Source organism: Dromiciops gliroides, chromosome 5, assembly GCF_019393635.1.
Source record: "Dromiciops gliroides isolate mDroGli1 chromosome 5, mDroGli1.pri, whole genome shotgun sequence".
Lineage (NCBI taxonomy): Eukaryota > Metazoa > Chordata > Mammalia > Microbiotheria > Microbiotheriidae > Dromiciops > Dromiciops gliroides.
The window spans coordinates 161909795-161927122 of NC_057865.1; the positions used below are offsets into that span (position 1 = coordinate 161909795).

Below are 17328 nucleotides of genomic sequence, written 5' to 3' on the forward strand. Positions count from 1 at the left end.
AGGTGTAGTACAAGGAAGAGAAGAGAAAATAAACCTTGGAGCTCTGTTACATGTCTGCTGTAAATTTTGCTTAGTCTTAAAAAAAAAAAAAACCCAACTAAATTGTTAGGTATTTTCAAAGGTGCAAGCTATATATAAGCAGCATACTAGGCATGACAGCCTGAAGGTCTGCAAGTCCATGCTATACAGTGTATGTTTTGGTTAATTTGTTATACAGCTCTGAAATTTTTTCAGCAAGGGGAACTCTAGATGTGGAATTCAGATACAGATCCATATCTTTCTCCAATACAGATTGGGATCTTAGAGTTTAAGAGAGTGGCCTGGAGAATTGAAAAGTTAAGTGATTTACCCAAGAGTACACAGCCAGTATGTGTTGGAAATAGAACTTCAACTGAGTTCTTCCCTATTTCAAAGCAGGTTCACTATAGTCAATCAATAAGTATTTATTAAGCACCTACTATGAACCAGGCAGGTGCAGCTAGGTGAGGCAGTGGATAGAGAGCTGACCTGGAGTCAGGAAGACTCATCTTTCTAAGTTCAAATCTGGCCTCAGACACTTACTAGCTCTGAGGCCCTGGGAAAGTTACTTAATTCTGTTTGCCTCCATTTTCTCATCTGTAAAATGAGCTGGAGAAACAAATAGTAAACTACTCCAATATCTTTGCCAAGAAAAAGTTGGATATGACTTAAATAACTGAACAACAATAACAAATGTACTAGGTACTATACTCCACCAAACTGACTCTCAAGAGTGTCTGTTAAAGGGCCCAAATTTAGTATTTGTAATATATTGAAAAGGAGCATGGTGTAGGTAGAGAACTGTGTAAGAAACAGGAAAACTTAGGTTAGTACAGCTTGACCACCTGCTGACTTTGTGCCCCTGGGCAAACCACTTAACCCCTGAGTACCTGGGCAAATTATAAATTACAGAGTAGGTACCACTCTCCATTCTCTGAGGGAGTTTCATCCCCAGGCATTCCCTATACCAGTGAGATAACAAAATCCTCAAAAAGGCAGCAGTATCTTTCTTCTCCCAGGAAATAGCAAAGGGATGGAGAAAGTCTTTTGGGTACCAACACATTGGCCCTAATAAAAGACAGGGTCCTTATAAACCATTCCAGACATCTAGAGTTCAAAATTGTGAGGTTGAGTTCCACCCACAGCCTCTTCCTTATAAGCAAAATATGAATAATGAACATTGAAAGGTCTGTGATTTGAAGGGTAACATGTAGGTTTCCCTGCCCAAAAAATATACTACCACCATGCCCATCTATCATATTTCCTGGAATTTCACCTTTCGAGGTTCATCACCTTAGATTTAAAGACATTGGCCTCTCTGAGCATTCTCTTTTGACATATGGACACCCTGAAGGTGAGAACAGAAAGAAAAAACTCTTATCGTTCATTAATTCCTTAATGGAGATGAATTTGTCAGATGGCTTCTTCCCTAGGAGGCAACTAGCTAAGAGGGTACCAATGAAGGAATGAGAATTCTAATAGGAGATGGAGTAAAAGAAAGCATTTGAGTCCACAAAGCACTCATCAAACAATTTAGTGATGAGAGACCATGGGAAGTCAAAGGACAAAATGAGAGTTCTGGGCACCTGGGGAGTGGGATTAGCAGTTCAGTGGAAATCTCTACCAGCTACACTATAGTAGAATTCAAGCTGGATTAGCAAAATACCTGGGCTTCTCCAATGAGACAGTGTGGTACCAAGGAAAGAGTACGAGTTCTGGAATCAGGACCTGGGTTCACATCTTGCCTTGGACACCTATATGTGTGAACCTGGTCAAGTCCCTTAACTTCATGAGTTGGACTGTTGGGTCTCTGAGTTCCTTTCCAGCTATAAGTCTGTGATCGTCTTATCTCTCACCCCAAATACTCTGCTCTGACTGAAGCTGTAGTTTGAGTTCCCAACCTTGCTCTTCATGTGTATGTGAGATCATTCAGGTGCAAGGTGGGGTTCACCAGACTCAGTGAGGTGATGAAAAGGGAGTGGAAATATGGTAAGGTAGCAGCATTCCATTACCCATGCCATATTTTTGTACCATACTGATGGTGACAAACCCTTTTTTATTCAACATAAAGCTGTCCCATACTAAATATAAATTTCATCTTCTCAGTATTGCCTCTAGTGACTCTGTACCATACATGTTGTTGTTGTTTTTCTAACCAGGAACACATTTTTCATCCCTTTTATTTTTGAGCTTCATCTGGGTGAATGAATTTGTTAAATGTTAACTAAGCACCTAACTTTGCTAACCATACTAACTGGGGAATAGGAATACCCAAAAATATAGTCCATGCCCTCAAGGAGTTTATAGTCCAAATTGGTGAAGACAATACACAAAAGGAAACTGAAAAGGGGATGGAATGTCAAAGTACCCAGCAGTAGGGTAAGATGGGGGGTATGATTTGGGGAACCTGATGGGGATGTAATATCCATGGAGGTGAAACCAAGCAGAGCAACTGATAAAAAAATAAAGAGAATTACTAGGAATCAGTGCAATATCAGTTCAGTAACCACATATATTCACCAGTGCTATAGGCCTACTGTAGGTAGACTCAGTTGGTGACTTCAGTGAGAATTTGGTAGGCAAACAAGAGTGGGTAGATAACACCCTATCTGTGTCACAGTCACCAACCCGGCCTTTGAATCAGGGCTTTTCCTTATTGGAGGAAAGATACCTCTTACTAAGACAGATGCACTAAAAGCCTGCTTAAGAGTTTTTAACAGTTACAAAAACCTACATTTCCCTTCCCTCTGTACCAAAAATAAGTCAAACATGGTGTGGAAGATCTATAGAATAGACCAAATGAAAGTAAATCTGTCCTTATGGCTTTGTGGCATTTTTTTGTTGTGGTTTTAATCTGAGGTGAAAGCAATCTTCATTGATCATCCTAATAGTCCATAATGGTTAGACTCATCCATTCTCTCCAGTCCTCCCTCTGAACTATGAGAATGACAGTGAAATGACTTCCTTCATTGTCACTACTATGTACTCTAAGAGCAGAGGTGTTCAGGAACCAATTCTAACCAGCTTTTGAGGTAATTTATTTTTACGTGTGGACATTTACACCTCTGAAATCAGGGAGCCCACAAATCAGGGTTTGATTTATTGTTTTGTTAATTGTCTCAGCTTAAGAAAGTGTTAATCATGCAGATTAAGCTAAAAAATTGGTATACATACATTCGCCCCCTCCCCCACTCCCAGTCTGGTTGTTAAACATTTGACAATACAGACCTGTATTCCTCTATGAACATTGTTTGAGTTCAGAAAATGTGCAATAGAAGGTTCAGAGAATGATGTGATCACCAGACTGGAAGCCTGGTGACTATAGGTTAATAATTGCAATAATAATTATTATTAAAAACAATAATAATAGCTGGCATTTATATAGTGTTTTAAGGTTTAAAAAATGCTTTGCTAACATCATTTTATTTGAGCCTCACAACCTTCCTGTGTAAGGGTTTTAAGAGAAGGCATTGATAACTGTCCATGCATTACTGGATCTTTAGTACTTCAAGACTGGATTCACAGACCAAAACTCAGTCTCCCTGCATCCTAGTCCTACTACTGATTTTGCACCCTCCAGAATTTCCCATTCTCCGTCTTGATTTCTACTGTATGAAATCGAGTAATAATGTGTACCTGACTCAGGAGGGGGTGGGGAGAGTTCATTTATTGTGGCAAAGTACTTTGGAATCCTAAACTAGCATAGATGCTGTGTACTCCCTGGACATTATTAATAAGAGTCTCCTGATGGATCATTTTGCCAACAAGTAAAACCATTCTCCTGTGATTAGCCTGCCTTTTCTTGCCTACTCGCTCTCCTCTCCCCACCCACAACAGTCCATCCCTTTCGCCATTTTGTCAGGTTTTGAAAGCAAAGCTTTTGACAAGTCAGGTTTCGGTCCCTCATCTTCACGCTGACAAACCCGTAACTTCTATTAGTCTTGGCAGCTTCTGGGATGGAAGGCAGAAAGGTAGACTGCAGGAGGTCTGGGCCAGCTCCAATTCAGAGGCTTTGGAATGAGTTTAGGAGACCTGAAGAATGAAACATCAGCCAAGATGGCCAGAGAAATAAAAAAGGAAGCTTCAATGAGGAGGTGCTCTTTGTAATGTGCCGCACATAAGAAATCATTGATATGAGAAGTAAGAATTTCTTTTGCCAGCAAAGCCGGTAATGCCACCAGTGATGCCACATTGAATGAGCCAAATGAGTGAATGTTGTTGACTGAGTCTAAACTGACAGCAATGACTCAAAACACAAAAATATCAGGGATGCCTCTAGACCTCTTTTCCTCCACACATGACCTTGTGAAAATTCCCTCAATTCTACCCTTGTCTGCATTCCTCAATCTTCCACTTTCACTATGATTAGCCAGTCAACAACATTGATTTTAGCCCCCACTGAGAGACTCCTGCTATAGAGATAAAGGAAGGAGTTAGAAAAATAATGGGAGATGGAATTCAAAGAAAGGAGAAGATATGGTCTCTCACTAGGACCAGCCCCAGGCAAATCTGTGGCATAGGCAATTTAACTTTCTCAGCCTCTTCCTTTGTTTTTCATAATCCAGTGATTCTTAACCTTTTTTTTTTTCTGTCATGGACACCTTTAGAAGTCTGGTGGAACCTGTGAACTCTTTCTCAGAATGTTTATTACCAACATTTGTAATTGAAGAAAATGTTAAATTTCAATAGAGTATCTTAAAAAAATTTTAATATATTTTTTTAGCCATTTAAACTCTCAGGCTACCCCAGGAAATCTATCCACAAGTTATTTGAGGTCTGTGGACTCTCCCCACCCACCACCAGTTTAAGAATCCCTCCTTTAATCAACGGGGCCTATTTCCTCCCTCCATGAACCTACTGTTCCCTCTAACATTCTCCCCCTCCTCCAGGCCCTCAGAAGAAATAACTAATAGATTTATTCACACTAAGAATGGATGGGGCTTAATGGGTTCCTTAGCCTTAAACCAAAGGAATTAATCTCTAATTACAGAATGTCAGGAACCATCAAGAGGATGGAGACATATTTGGGGAGAACAATGACAGTCAACATAGAGCTGAAGCTAATGGAGTCAGAGGACCTAGGTTTGAATCCCAGCTTCTATGTGATCTTAGGAAAGTGGCATTCCCTCTTTGAAGGAGTGTGATGGAACAAGGTCTAATCAGCTTGCATGAGAGATTGGTAAATTTTCAGTGGGAGCATTTACACCTCAGAAAACAGCAGTCTTACAAATCTGGGTTTGATCTGTTGTTCTGTTGATTGCCTGGGTTTAAGAAGGTGTTAATAATGCAGATTACATTTAAAAGCATGTGAGCATACATTATTCACCCCAGAGGGCTAGCTATTAAACTTTTAGCTGGATAGCACTATAATGCTCTATCCACAGCTTGAGCTCAGCCAAATGGCAGGAGATGAAGTCATCATCAGACAGGAGACCTGATAACTGGAAGCTTATTATTGTTGTTGTTGTTGTTGTTGTTGTTAAGTATCATCATCACTGCCATTATTGCTTTTTAAATTTTTTTATTATAGTATTTATGGCCATCATTTCCTTTGAGCTTCACAGCACCCCTGCCTCTCTGCATCCTAGTTGGAAGGGCAGAAAGGCATGCTTATGATATCTTCAGGTTTTAAAAGAATTATCAATGTAAAAGCTGGGTTAGCCTTGTTCTCCTTGGTCCAGAAGGGCAGAACAAAGGAGGGAAGTTACAAAAAGACAAATGTAGGCTTAATAGAAGGAAACATTTCATAACAATAGAAGCAGAATCACCAAATGGAATGGTTTGCCTCCAGAAGAATAGTGGGTTCCCCTTCACCAAAGGTCTTCATGCAAAAGCAGTTTATCCTTTGATATGTTGTAGGATCCTTTTTTTGGTGTGAGTTCAACTTGATGGCCTTCCTCTGTGGTCCTTTCCACATCTGAGGCCCTATGACTCTATGATCTGCTAAGTGATAGGGAGTAGAGGGAGTATGTGAACTACAAGACTCTCTGAGGTCCCTTGCAGCTTTAGAGCTTTTGATATGTACTATTTTTCCCTTGAAGGGAGACCTTTAACTGACAATTCTAGAAATGGTCTCGTCTTTTTGGTTTTGGTTTTATTTTCCATTCTACTAATATAGAGGTAGAGGGGAAACAAGACCTGCTTGAAAGACTTGAGGGAAACCCTTCTTAAATACATAGAAGGTACTTTGGAGAATGCAAAGATGAACAGGATGTAGTCCCTCTGTTCTAAGAATCATCATATCTCTGTATCTTAGAGTTGGCACAGACCTTACAAGCCACCTTGTTCAATGCCCTCCCTTTACAGATGTGGAAACTGAAAATCAAAAAGAGCTTGTGATTTGCCCAGAGTCCCAACCTTTGTTGTTGTTCAGTAGTTTTTAGTCATGTCTGACTCTCCTTGACCCCATTTGGGGTTTTCTTGGCAGATACTAGAATGGTTGGCCATTTCCTTCTCCAACTCATTTTATAGAGAAGGAAACTGAGGCAAACACAATTAAGTGACTTGCCCAGGGTCACACAGCTAGTAAGTAAGTGTCTGAGGCCAGATTTGGACTCAAGAAGATGACCCTTTCTTTTGACAGAGACAGAGTGGAAAGAGAAATGGGAACTTTGTTCAATTCATAGTTCTGGATTTAAAACCAATGTGACTCTGGGAAAGTCATTTCCCTTTCTGAGCCTCAACCTCATTGAACAACATGCAAAATTCCTTTGAGCTCTAAATTTGTGCTCTTATCTTTGAACATTCTATGATTCTTGGGCTACTGTGATCCAAGACATTTCTATAACTGGTGGAATATTTATATCCCGTGATTTTGTTGATATAGGAAACTTTGGTTCTATCTATCAGTGAATTGGCACCTTCTCTGCAATTTATAGATTTAGTCCCCTAGAGAACTGAAAAGTTAAGTAATTCTCCCAGAGTCTTATTATTATTATATGTTAGAGGTGCTACTTGAACCCAAATCTTTCTGATTTTGCTTTTCTATCCATTCTATGCTTCCTCTCAGAACATTTATATGCACTCCGATGGTCATAGCTTTTTTTTTTTTAAAGTTGTAGTAGGAATGGAAGCCACATTCTTTCTGGCTCTTTATACTCCTTTCTACCACCTTAGTCCAAATTTAAGTAAAGCTACTTGAGCCAAATCAATTCAATTCAATCAGAATTTATTAAGCATCTACTATGTACCAAGGACTGTGATAGATACTAGAGATACAAAAACAAATATTAAACAATCCTTACCCTCAGGGAGCTTACATGCTACTAGATAGGACAAATATGTACAGATAAAGTCAACACAAAGTAAATACAAGTTAGATACAAGTAATACATCATACAGCAACTTAGCATTCTTTCCCATTTGTCAGCACTTAGGAAAAGTCGAAGGTGAGAGAAAAATATGCCCTGTTCTGTGGAGAATATAAGAATGTTCTCAGCACATGCATTGCAAAGTTAGAGTAGCAATGAACCTTCAAGATTCCATTAATTCATCGATTAATAAAACACTGATGAACATGTTGCCCATAGTGAAGGCTCCACATGCTTGTTTACAGATGTCATACCACTGAGCATCTGTGAATAGGGAACTTTTGACTGCTGAACTGCTGGGCTGTGATTCTTAGTCTGCATATGAATGTGTAGAAAGAAGAACCTGTTTATCTGGGGAATTTGCTGTTTGCTGATTTATAATGAAAAGCTCCTGAAGGAGAAAAAAAAAGTAGTTGGTGCCCTTTCGACACAATCCGATAAGCTGTTACACAGAGATAAACGGTTGCATTGAATTAAGCATGTTTGCCTATTTTTCAGTGTCAAATTTTAATTTTCTACTCCTTCAATTTCTTAGCATTGGGTTTTAAATAATGCTAAGTGTTTCTAAATTATGCAGAGTCCAACAGTCTTAATCATAATATATTCTACTTTAAGCAGCAGGTAAATAACAAACATTAAGGCAGTGTACTTAAATATTACTCTAATTGATTTTGGAGTTGCAGTTTTCAATAACTACATTGTTACTTTAAAGAGACTGTCAGATAGCTTAAAGGTCAGATAGTTAGCATGACGTTGTCAGTCTGGTGGGGAATATTCTAAGAACCACACATTCAATCTTCAAACACATCCATCCTATATATCATTTGGAATCAATCTTCTCTGGAGCTGGGTATTTAATTCCCATTAGTATTTTAAAGGAATAATACTGTACACTTTTATAGTGCATAAAGTTGTCAGATGAATACTCATTGGGGAGAAGAAAAAAAATCTAATTTCAAACCATTTTTAGGGAAACAAATGACCAATTCACCTTCTCTAAAAAGACCATTTTGCCAATACCTCTTCTAAAAAAGCCAGTTCAATTCCTCCCCCCTTCTCTACTTATTGAAACATTATACATCCTTCAAAGCCTAGTTCATAAATTACCTCTTCCATGAAGCTTATCCTGATGTCCTCCAAACCATATGTAATCTCTACTTTTTCTGAACTCATTTGTATTTATCACATTCTAATTTAACTTGTGGTCATGTAAGTACATATAATTTCTTTGACTAGATTGTTAATGCCTTAAGAATAAGGACTTATTTATTTTTGTTTTTCCTGCAGCCTGTAGCAGAATGCCTTGTATATAATAGGTGTTTAATAAATGACTCTCAAGTGCATGAATGATAATAGAGGATGGGTGGTCAAGTCTTAAACCTATATATGGAGAGAGAGAGAAAAGTGAGAGAGAGATATAGATATATGCATATGTGTGTATAAAATATAACCATATATAATTTACATATGTGTACATAGGTATATACATACAATTATCCTAGAAGCCACAGACATAATCAGACATACTTTCAGATGATAAAGAAACACCTGATGCTTCCATCTTAAACTGAGTACTTCTAGCCAAAAGAATGAAACAAAGGATAAGAGTAGATATTACTAGAGAACATGCTAGCTCCTCCATAGACAAGGACCAGGATTCTGCAGGAAGAGGGACTGCTTCTGTAGAGCAAGAAAGACTCATAGAGAGAGGGCACTTCAAAGTTCAGAGCCTGTTGAAACAAAGAGTAGGCTGCTCTGGGGAGAGAGTCTACTTCTTTGAGTTTCACCCAGGAGAGAGAGGATCCCTAAAGAAGCCTTTAAGAATTCAGGCAACAAAAGGCCTCTCTAGGAATTGGCTGCTCTCAACCAGAAGCATTAGTGAAGGAGACAAATGTTGGAGGCTGGGCTACAATATCAGCATTCCTTAGTCCAAATTCAATCTGGGCACAAATGAGGCACTCATAAATCATCAAACATTAAACAAAGAAAGTTTATTCTGCCCTAACAGATACAATAAAGAGGTAGTAGCACTTAGCTTCAGTTTTGGTAGACAGGACCTCCCACACCTCAACACAGAAACACCTCTGCTCAGTAGGTGTTCAGTGTATGGTGACACATTCATTTAGGCACTTACCAAGTCTGAAAGGCCTAGACTGCAACTTTTTAAGCCCCTAGATGACCAGAAAGCTATATAAGGGAAGCCAAGGCCAATAGGTCCAGAGTTAGCTTTGTCTTCTTTTTAGGTAAAGCCTCCCTCCCATGTGAGTGGGAAGAAATAAATTGCTTTGGGAAAACATTGGTCTCTTATCACAAGAAGATACTTTACTCTAGAACTTAGGAAATGAGATATTCACCACTTTGGGAAGGGAAAATAGCTTCATTAAACCAGGCTATCCCCTTCTGCTCTCTATCTTCTGAGGTATTTTGTATTTCCTGCAGCCATAGCACAATGCCTTGTACATAATAGGCATTCAATAATAATTTGGGGGGGGCGGGGCAGCTAGGTGGCACAGTCGATTAAGTACTGGCCCTGGATTCTGGAGGACCTGAGTTCAAATCCAGCCTCAGACACTTAACACTTACTACTTGTGTGGCCCTGAGCAAGTCACTTAACACTCATTGCCCTGAAAAAAACAAAAACAATAATAATTGCATGGGGAGAAGAGCCCACTGACTTGTGACCTCACTATCTTGTCCTGACAAGAATACCCCATCTTCAGCAGGGGTTGGGCTTAAGATGCTGGAAGACAAGGCATAAGATACAAAGGCCTATGAACTGCCTAGAGGAGAAAATTTTTATTTAGTTGCTTGGGGAAAAGTCCCAGCCATCCTACCCTAGTTACATCTCTGCTAGCAACCTACCAACTTTTAATTACAGAGAGCTTGGGAACGTGGACTCCGGATTATGTCCTGGAAACAGAAATTTTGCCTTAATCCCATACCACCAGAGGTCCTCTATGCAAAGATTCAATAAGAGGAGCCTTGTGACTCCTGTGGTCCCAGAGCTCCTATGCATATTCCTTCCAACTCACTATGAATGATTCTGGCCAAAGATATAAGATGAGTTTAATTTGAGAAAAGACTCTAGGTCACCATGGAGCCTGAACAAGTCTGTGTCCCTATAGTTTCCATAGCTACCCCCAAACTGACTTTGGAACATTGCTTCTGCAAAATTCAAGTGAAAATGCAAAACTCCTAGTCCACACGTGCTGAATGAGCTCCCATAGCTCTACCTATTTGTATTCTCAGCTTCATACAAAACAATAGGGTCGTGGCTTTGGGGATCATTAGCCAAGCAATGGAATAAAACTAACATGCATGCTTCATTTCTCTACATTAATTCATATGTGCCATGCTGAGAAAGACATAGAAAGCATCTCTCTTCCAACCTAGCACCTCGTAAGCACCTCTTAATTCCACATAAGCCGTATTTTGTTAAGGGGAAAAAACAGACTCATTCATTCTCCCATATGGTATCAAGCTAGATTTCTCTAGTATATAAATCCAGGTTTCTATAACCATACTTTCCTCATATTCACATATTGGCTTTTTTTATTAAGCTACACAATCAGACTATGAAGATAGCCTCCTGCTAATTAACAATTCTTTTTTATTAGACACATAAGGCAATTAATTTTTAAGAGTGGTCGATTCTTCTTTATCATTAGAGATAATGATTAAAACATCTTTCCCATTCCATTGCAGTTTTGCTTCAAAGGAAGTTACACACAGAGATGAAAAAGAAGCCAGAAATGAATATGAACTCTGATTGCTCCCCTCAAAAAAAGGAGAATTATAGTACCATATTTAAAAAATACATATCGCCATCAGTCTGGTTAATGCTATGCAGCAAAACTCCCAAAGAGACCTGAAGTTAGCACTAGACATTCCACAGCATCTGCTGACATCATTGCTGAGGTCTGCACCCCCCAAAAAATAAATAAAACAAAACCCAGCTCACTTGTTCATCTCAGAAAAACAAGCCATAGTCAGCCTCACGTGACAGGAAAGAGAAAGAAAGCAAAAGGGGGAAAGCTCATGTATTTATTTATTTATTTGCTTAAAGGGCACTGCAAACAACAGTGGGGGGAAATGTCAAAAATGTAGAAGTAAATGTTTAACAATCTCTTCTTTCATTCTTTTTTTTTCCTACTTCCTTCCCCCATGGGTCCTTTTAAAGAAGTGAATGTTGAGGCTTTATATGCATACCCAATGGCCATTTGTTAAAGCAGATATGTCTGATTAGCTATTGAAAAGTCACAGCATATTCACAATGGCACATCCCTTGAAACAGTCTAGCGCTCCATCAGTTTGTCTCTATTTGGTGGCAAAGAGCCCATTTTTACACATTTTCTAACACCAGGATTACAATGGTGACTTTCAGCATATGGACAGATCCATTGAAAGGAAATAGATGGTTAATAAAGATTCATAACTGAAGAGGCCAACAAGCTGTCTTCTGCCCATTAAGCATTCTGTCCCTCACTGCCATTCACCTAAATCACTCAGTCCCTTTAATAGCATGCTCTGATTTGCAGCAACAGTATTCCCTCTGGCTGTCAAAGCTAGTCCAGCATCTCAGAGGATATATACCAAGAGCCCAAGGGAACCAAATTACTGCACCATCAATGCCCATAAATGAATCCTCACTCGCCTTCCCAAAAATGTTGATGAGAGAAGAGAACTACAACTTTTGCTGATTTTTACTGATTTTTGTTCATTCTTTTTTCATCTCTTTAGGAATTTGGTGACAGGCTTCCGCAGCCTATTCCTTCCTTGTTCAAAGGACGAGCCAAAGGCCCAGCATAGAAATGAAGCAAAAGGACTAACAGGCACATCTTGCTCTTTCCATCAATGTCTCCTTGAGGTATAGAAATAGGATCAATGAAGATGTTGACGAGGCTCCAGGTGCTTACCCTAGCATTGTTTTCCAAGGGATTCTTACTTTCTTTAGGGGACCATAACTTTTTGAGAAGGGAAATAAAGATAGAAGGAGACCTCGTTTTAGGAGGCTTATTCCCTATTAATGAAAAAGGCACTGGAATAGAAGAATGTGGACGTATCAATGAGGATCGAGGCATCCAACGCCTGGAAGCCATGTTATTTGCCATTGATGAAATCAACAGAGACAATTACTTACTTCCAGGGGTGAAGCTAGGTGTTCACATTTTGGACACCTGTTCAAGGGATACATATGCTTTAGAGCAATCGTTGGAATTTGTCAGGGCATCTTTGACTAAAGTGGATGAAGCAGAATATATGTGCCCTGATGGATCTTATGCCATACAAGAAAACATCCCATTACTCATTGCGGGGGTCATAGGCGGCTCTTACAGTAGCGTGTCAATTCAGGTAAGATTTTCCAAAGCCATACGTAAAACTTTGAACTACTCTGCTTGAAAGTCCTAGAAAAGAAAAGGAAAGAATAGCAGTTAATTTCCATTGATGGATAATAATAACATGCTTGTTCATACCTGGTATTTTGTGTGACATACTGACAGAAATATTTCTTGACTATTAATGGAAATCTTTCAGGATTTATAATAATGGTCAACTTTTTTAGCTACCTTATTTTATAGCATTCTCTGCTCTTAGGTAAATAAAAATTATTTCTTAGACTCTGCCATAAAGTCATGAAAAATGTATGAGGAAAGGCAATATAATTACTACCCAGAACAGAATGGTTTGGCACTTACCTGATAAGAGATAAAAAGCTGATAATCAGCCCTCCTGCTTTTGTGAATATTGAATAGACAAAGGAACAGATTCCTCAAGCTCTTGCAATGCTCATTTATAGGATTATAGAATTTGTGAGCTAAAAGAGAACCTGAATAATTATGTACTTTTCAACCACCTCACTTTACAGATAATGAAACCAAGGCCCAGAGAGAAATATTTTACTTAAGGTCACACAGCTAACTAGTGGTAGAGCTTATAATGGAAACCAGGTATCCAGAACCCAAGTCCAGGCCTCTTTCCACTATGCAAGTTTTCCTTGACATCCTGTAGCCTTTAAAACCAAAAAGAAAATCTTGCCTTCTTTGGCAATGCTTTTTACGGAATTAAGTCAGGTGTTCTAGAACAAACTATAATGTTGAATCTGCGCTGTACTTGTCCCATATGTTTGGGACTGCTCCATATCCTACAACAAAAAACTGTGGGGTATTTGAAGCCTTGGGTTCTAGTCTTACATTTCTTAGCTGTGACATCTCTGTGAGTTTCAATTTTCTCCTCTGCTGGGCAATAGAAAGACCCCAGCTCCGAACTCAGAAGTTGTGAGTTCAAATTATGCTTATGGGGATTGCCATCAGTGTGACCTTAAGAGTGCAAGGCACTTAACTGCTCTGGGCCTCAGCTTCTTCACCTGTAAAATGACAGAATACACAAGATGACTTTTAGCTCCTTTCTAGTTCTAGAACTATGATCCTTGTATGTAAACTTAAACTACTCACCTCAGCAAGAAGTGAAGAAAGTGCTTTGTATTTCTTATGATATAAATGTACAATATTAAGTACGATATAGATGTTAATTATGATGATTGTATTCATGGGGGTGAGGAAGGTGGGGAGGAATACTCTTGTCCTACAGAACACAGAGCAGGTTCTGATTTTCTTTTTCTCTTCCAAATGCACACACAGTAGGAGTAATTAAGATAATTGGTTTTCCATAAACACTCATTGCCTTCATTAGGTAGGTAGGAAACACCATACATCATAAAGATCAGCATGATAATTATAGCTGTATTTCTAAGCTTAGATAATTAAACTAGAAATTGAATGTTTGGGTGGAGGAGATCAAACCTTCTAATTTGGTTGTGATGTACATTAAGGATACTTTCACTGAAAGAGCTTCAATATTTTTTAATAGATGGGGGATACAGCCCCACCCCTTTGATGAATGATTATTTGTCACTTCATTCAGGATCATTGGTGTACTGGGCCACAAATATAGATTGAGTATCTCTCAATGGCATTCTATGTGTAAATAACCACTTATTCAAAATTCCAAGAGTCAGTATGGGATGGTCAACAGAGAACTGAGTAAGAGTCAGGAAGACCTAGGTTCAATTCCTACCTCTGAAACATAATGGCTCTGGTGTCCTAGGCAAATCACATAAACTCTCACTACTCCAAACAACTCTCATAAAATATAAATAGCAGAAAAATGCATTGATTTGTGTTGGCAAAGCACATTCCTCACTGGGAGCCCCCTCCAACAATGAAATCACAGGTCCTATGCACAAAAAAAGGGAAAAAGTTTTTATCAGGCAGCTCAAAAAAATGGCAATTTCATTTTTTCTACAACCTATTGACTTCTAGGGGCAGGGGTTCTCAACTCTGTCTATGATTTCATTATTTTGTTTAAAAAATGATAATTGTTTCAATATAATTTATTTCTTTGGAAATACTTTGTATTTTATTGTATGCATTTAAAAACATGATTCTGAAAAAAGGTCTATTGGCTTCATAAGACTGCCAAGATGGGAGGCAGGCATGAGACAAAAAGGCTTAAGAATCCCTGCTCTGGTGTTTTGTTTTGTTTTGTTTTTGGAAGGGGCTATTTGTAGTTTGTTTTGCAGTTGGTCGTTTGCTTTTTAATTCTATAGAATGCTGTTTATTTAACTTGTGAAATATTAGGTGTTAAAATGGAAAAGGAAGGCAATGTCTTTTCTTCCTTCGCTTCCCCTCCAGACCAGAAAGGTAGCAGGGTAGAAATTCTCACAGACATACCTGTTAAGGCTAATTTAGAGACTTTCTCTTTGGGTCTCTCTTCTTCTGTTCCTTCCATCCCAGTACCCAGTTTCACAGAAGTAGAAAAAGGATTAGCGCCAAGGAGGCCCCAATACAACTGGGTCACAACAACCAAAACAAAAGAAAACGATTTTATGAAGTGGAGAGAAAGGCCCACCTTTGTTTTAGTAGAAGTTCTCTGATTAACAAGATAAGATTTGGGATCCCAACCCAGAGCTAGGAAGAATCACTATTTACTATTTCATTCTAAGGGAACTAGATGGGACAGTAGGCAGCTGGGTGGTACAGTGGCTAGAGTACTCGTCCTCACCTTACCCAAGAACTTATGGTGGATCCAGTTTCTATATAGCGTCAATTTTTCTCACAATCATCATTTGTAAATGATCTGATTAAGTAGGGCAGCTATTAAGATGATAGCAGATAACCACATAAGGTATTTATCAGGGGACATTTGTGTTTTAATCAAAATTTCTTTTGGACCAAAAAAAGTCCTTGAAAACCAAACAAATGAATCTCTAATGGTGGAATTTTGGGTACTTTAATGGAAAAGCCAAAGAGAGACATTAGAAAGAGACCTTCCAAGTATCACTCATTTTGTTACCACAATGGTAGATATTTACTCCGTCCACTTTCTTAAGGATTTTGCACTGGATATTCCCCTCTACCCTCCCATAATGGGTATGCCCTCCATCCTCACCTGTGTCTCATAGAATCCCAGAGGTGCTGCTGTATAGCCAAGCACAATAGCATACTATGAAGAGCAACCTATGAAAAAGCCCAGGTATTTGGCAATCAATCCATTGCACAAGCAAAGAAGGCAACTATCTTTCTCAACCTGGTAGCTCACAAAGGAAAAGCCAGAAACCTTTTTGAAAATAATGATCCCCTAATTTAATACGTATTTGATATAGATGTGATGGTTGTCAAAACAGATTACGAAGGACAAGCCAAGAAGCTGCTAGAATTAAAGAAAAACAGTGTTCTCTGTACTATAGAAGCCAGAGCTGCCCTCCCAAATTATCTCATAATAGTTTTGTATAAGTGTATATATACAAGGGCAGCTAAGTGGCCTAGTGGATAAAGCACAGGGTCTGAAGTCAGAAAGACTCATCTTCCTGAGTTCAAATCTGGCCTCAGAAACTTAAAAGTTATGTGACCCTGAGCAAGTCACTTAACCCTGTTTGCCTGGGTTTCTTCATCTGTAAAATGAGCTGGAAAAGGAAATGGCAAATCATTCCAGTATCTCTGCCAAGAAAACTCCAAATGGGGGCAGCTAGGTGACACAGTGGATAGAGCACCAGCCCTAGAGTCAGGAGGACCTGAGTTCAAATTCGACCTCAGACACTTGACACTTACTAGCTATATGACCCTGGGCAAGTCATTTAACCCCAATTGCCTCACCCAAAAAAAAAAAAAGTAAACTCCAAATGGAGTTACAAAGAGTCATACATGACTGAATGCCTAAACACACACACATACATATTTCTAATATATACATATATTTTAAAAGACAGCATGATGTAGTGGGCAGAAAGCAGTCCTAAGAATCAGGAAACTCTAGATTGTTAACCTGGAAATTAAGGAAACAATCAATATAGGAGGAATATGGTCCTTAATTGGGGCGGAGGAAATATAGCTCTAGCAATAAGCTAGGAATACCCAAAGATGGGAACCAAGGACATGTTTTTTTATGGAGTAACAGAACAAAGGGAATGAAAAGACTATGCCAGGAGTCACATACAGAAACTACTATTTAATGCAAATGAACCTTTAACAAAATAAACCATATAACTGCTCCTGAATTAAGTATAGATATTCCCAAGCTCTAAATAGAGTAAGGTGGGGGATCATTTTGCTTGAGGGGAGGTCCATAAGTGGATCACAAATCTGGAATTGACAAAGACCAGTCAGCCCTAGGCAATTCACCTGCCTGTGTGGGGATAAATTAGTTCTCAGTAAACAGGTAGCTATCAAGATCTGTCCTCTCACACTTACTGGCGATTAGACCATAATCTGGTCACTTAACATTTCAATATTCTATGCAGCTCTCTAGGTCTATTAATCGCAGAGGTTTTGACCTACATTGGTAGAGAGTTTCCTGAACCAGAGAATTTCCTATACTCATGAAGTCACAGATCTTGTCAAAATATTTTACATATAAAAATAGACAGAATCCATATTATCTAACAGCCCCTGAAGGGCAAGGAGGCATTCATTTTAGTCTTTGCTTTCCCATCTTCTAAAATCGT

The 17328-nt window shown here is 38.9% G+C and overlaps 1 protein-coding gene across 2 annotated transcripts in view; it reads left to right on the forward strand.

Annotated features, from left to right (window-relative positions):
- GRM3 (glutamate metabotropic receptor 3) overlaps positions 1-17328 on the forward strand; it is a 281331-nt gene that overhangs the window by 140011 nt on the left and 123992 nt on the right. For both annotated transcript variants that reach the window (XM_043968583.1, XM_043968582.1), the window contains one exon: positions 12069-12680. In XM_043968583.1, coding sequence (XP_043824518.1) covers positions 12213-12680 — 468 coding nt within the window. In that variant the 5' untranslated portion in view covers positions 12069-12212. The remainder of the gene's footprint in view (positions 1-12068; positions 12681-17328) is intronic.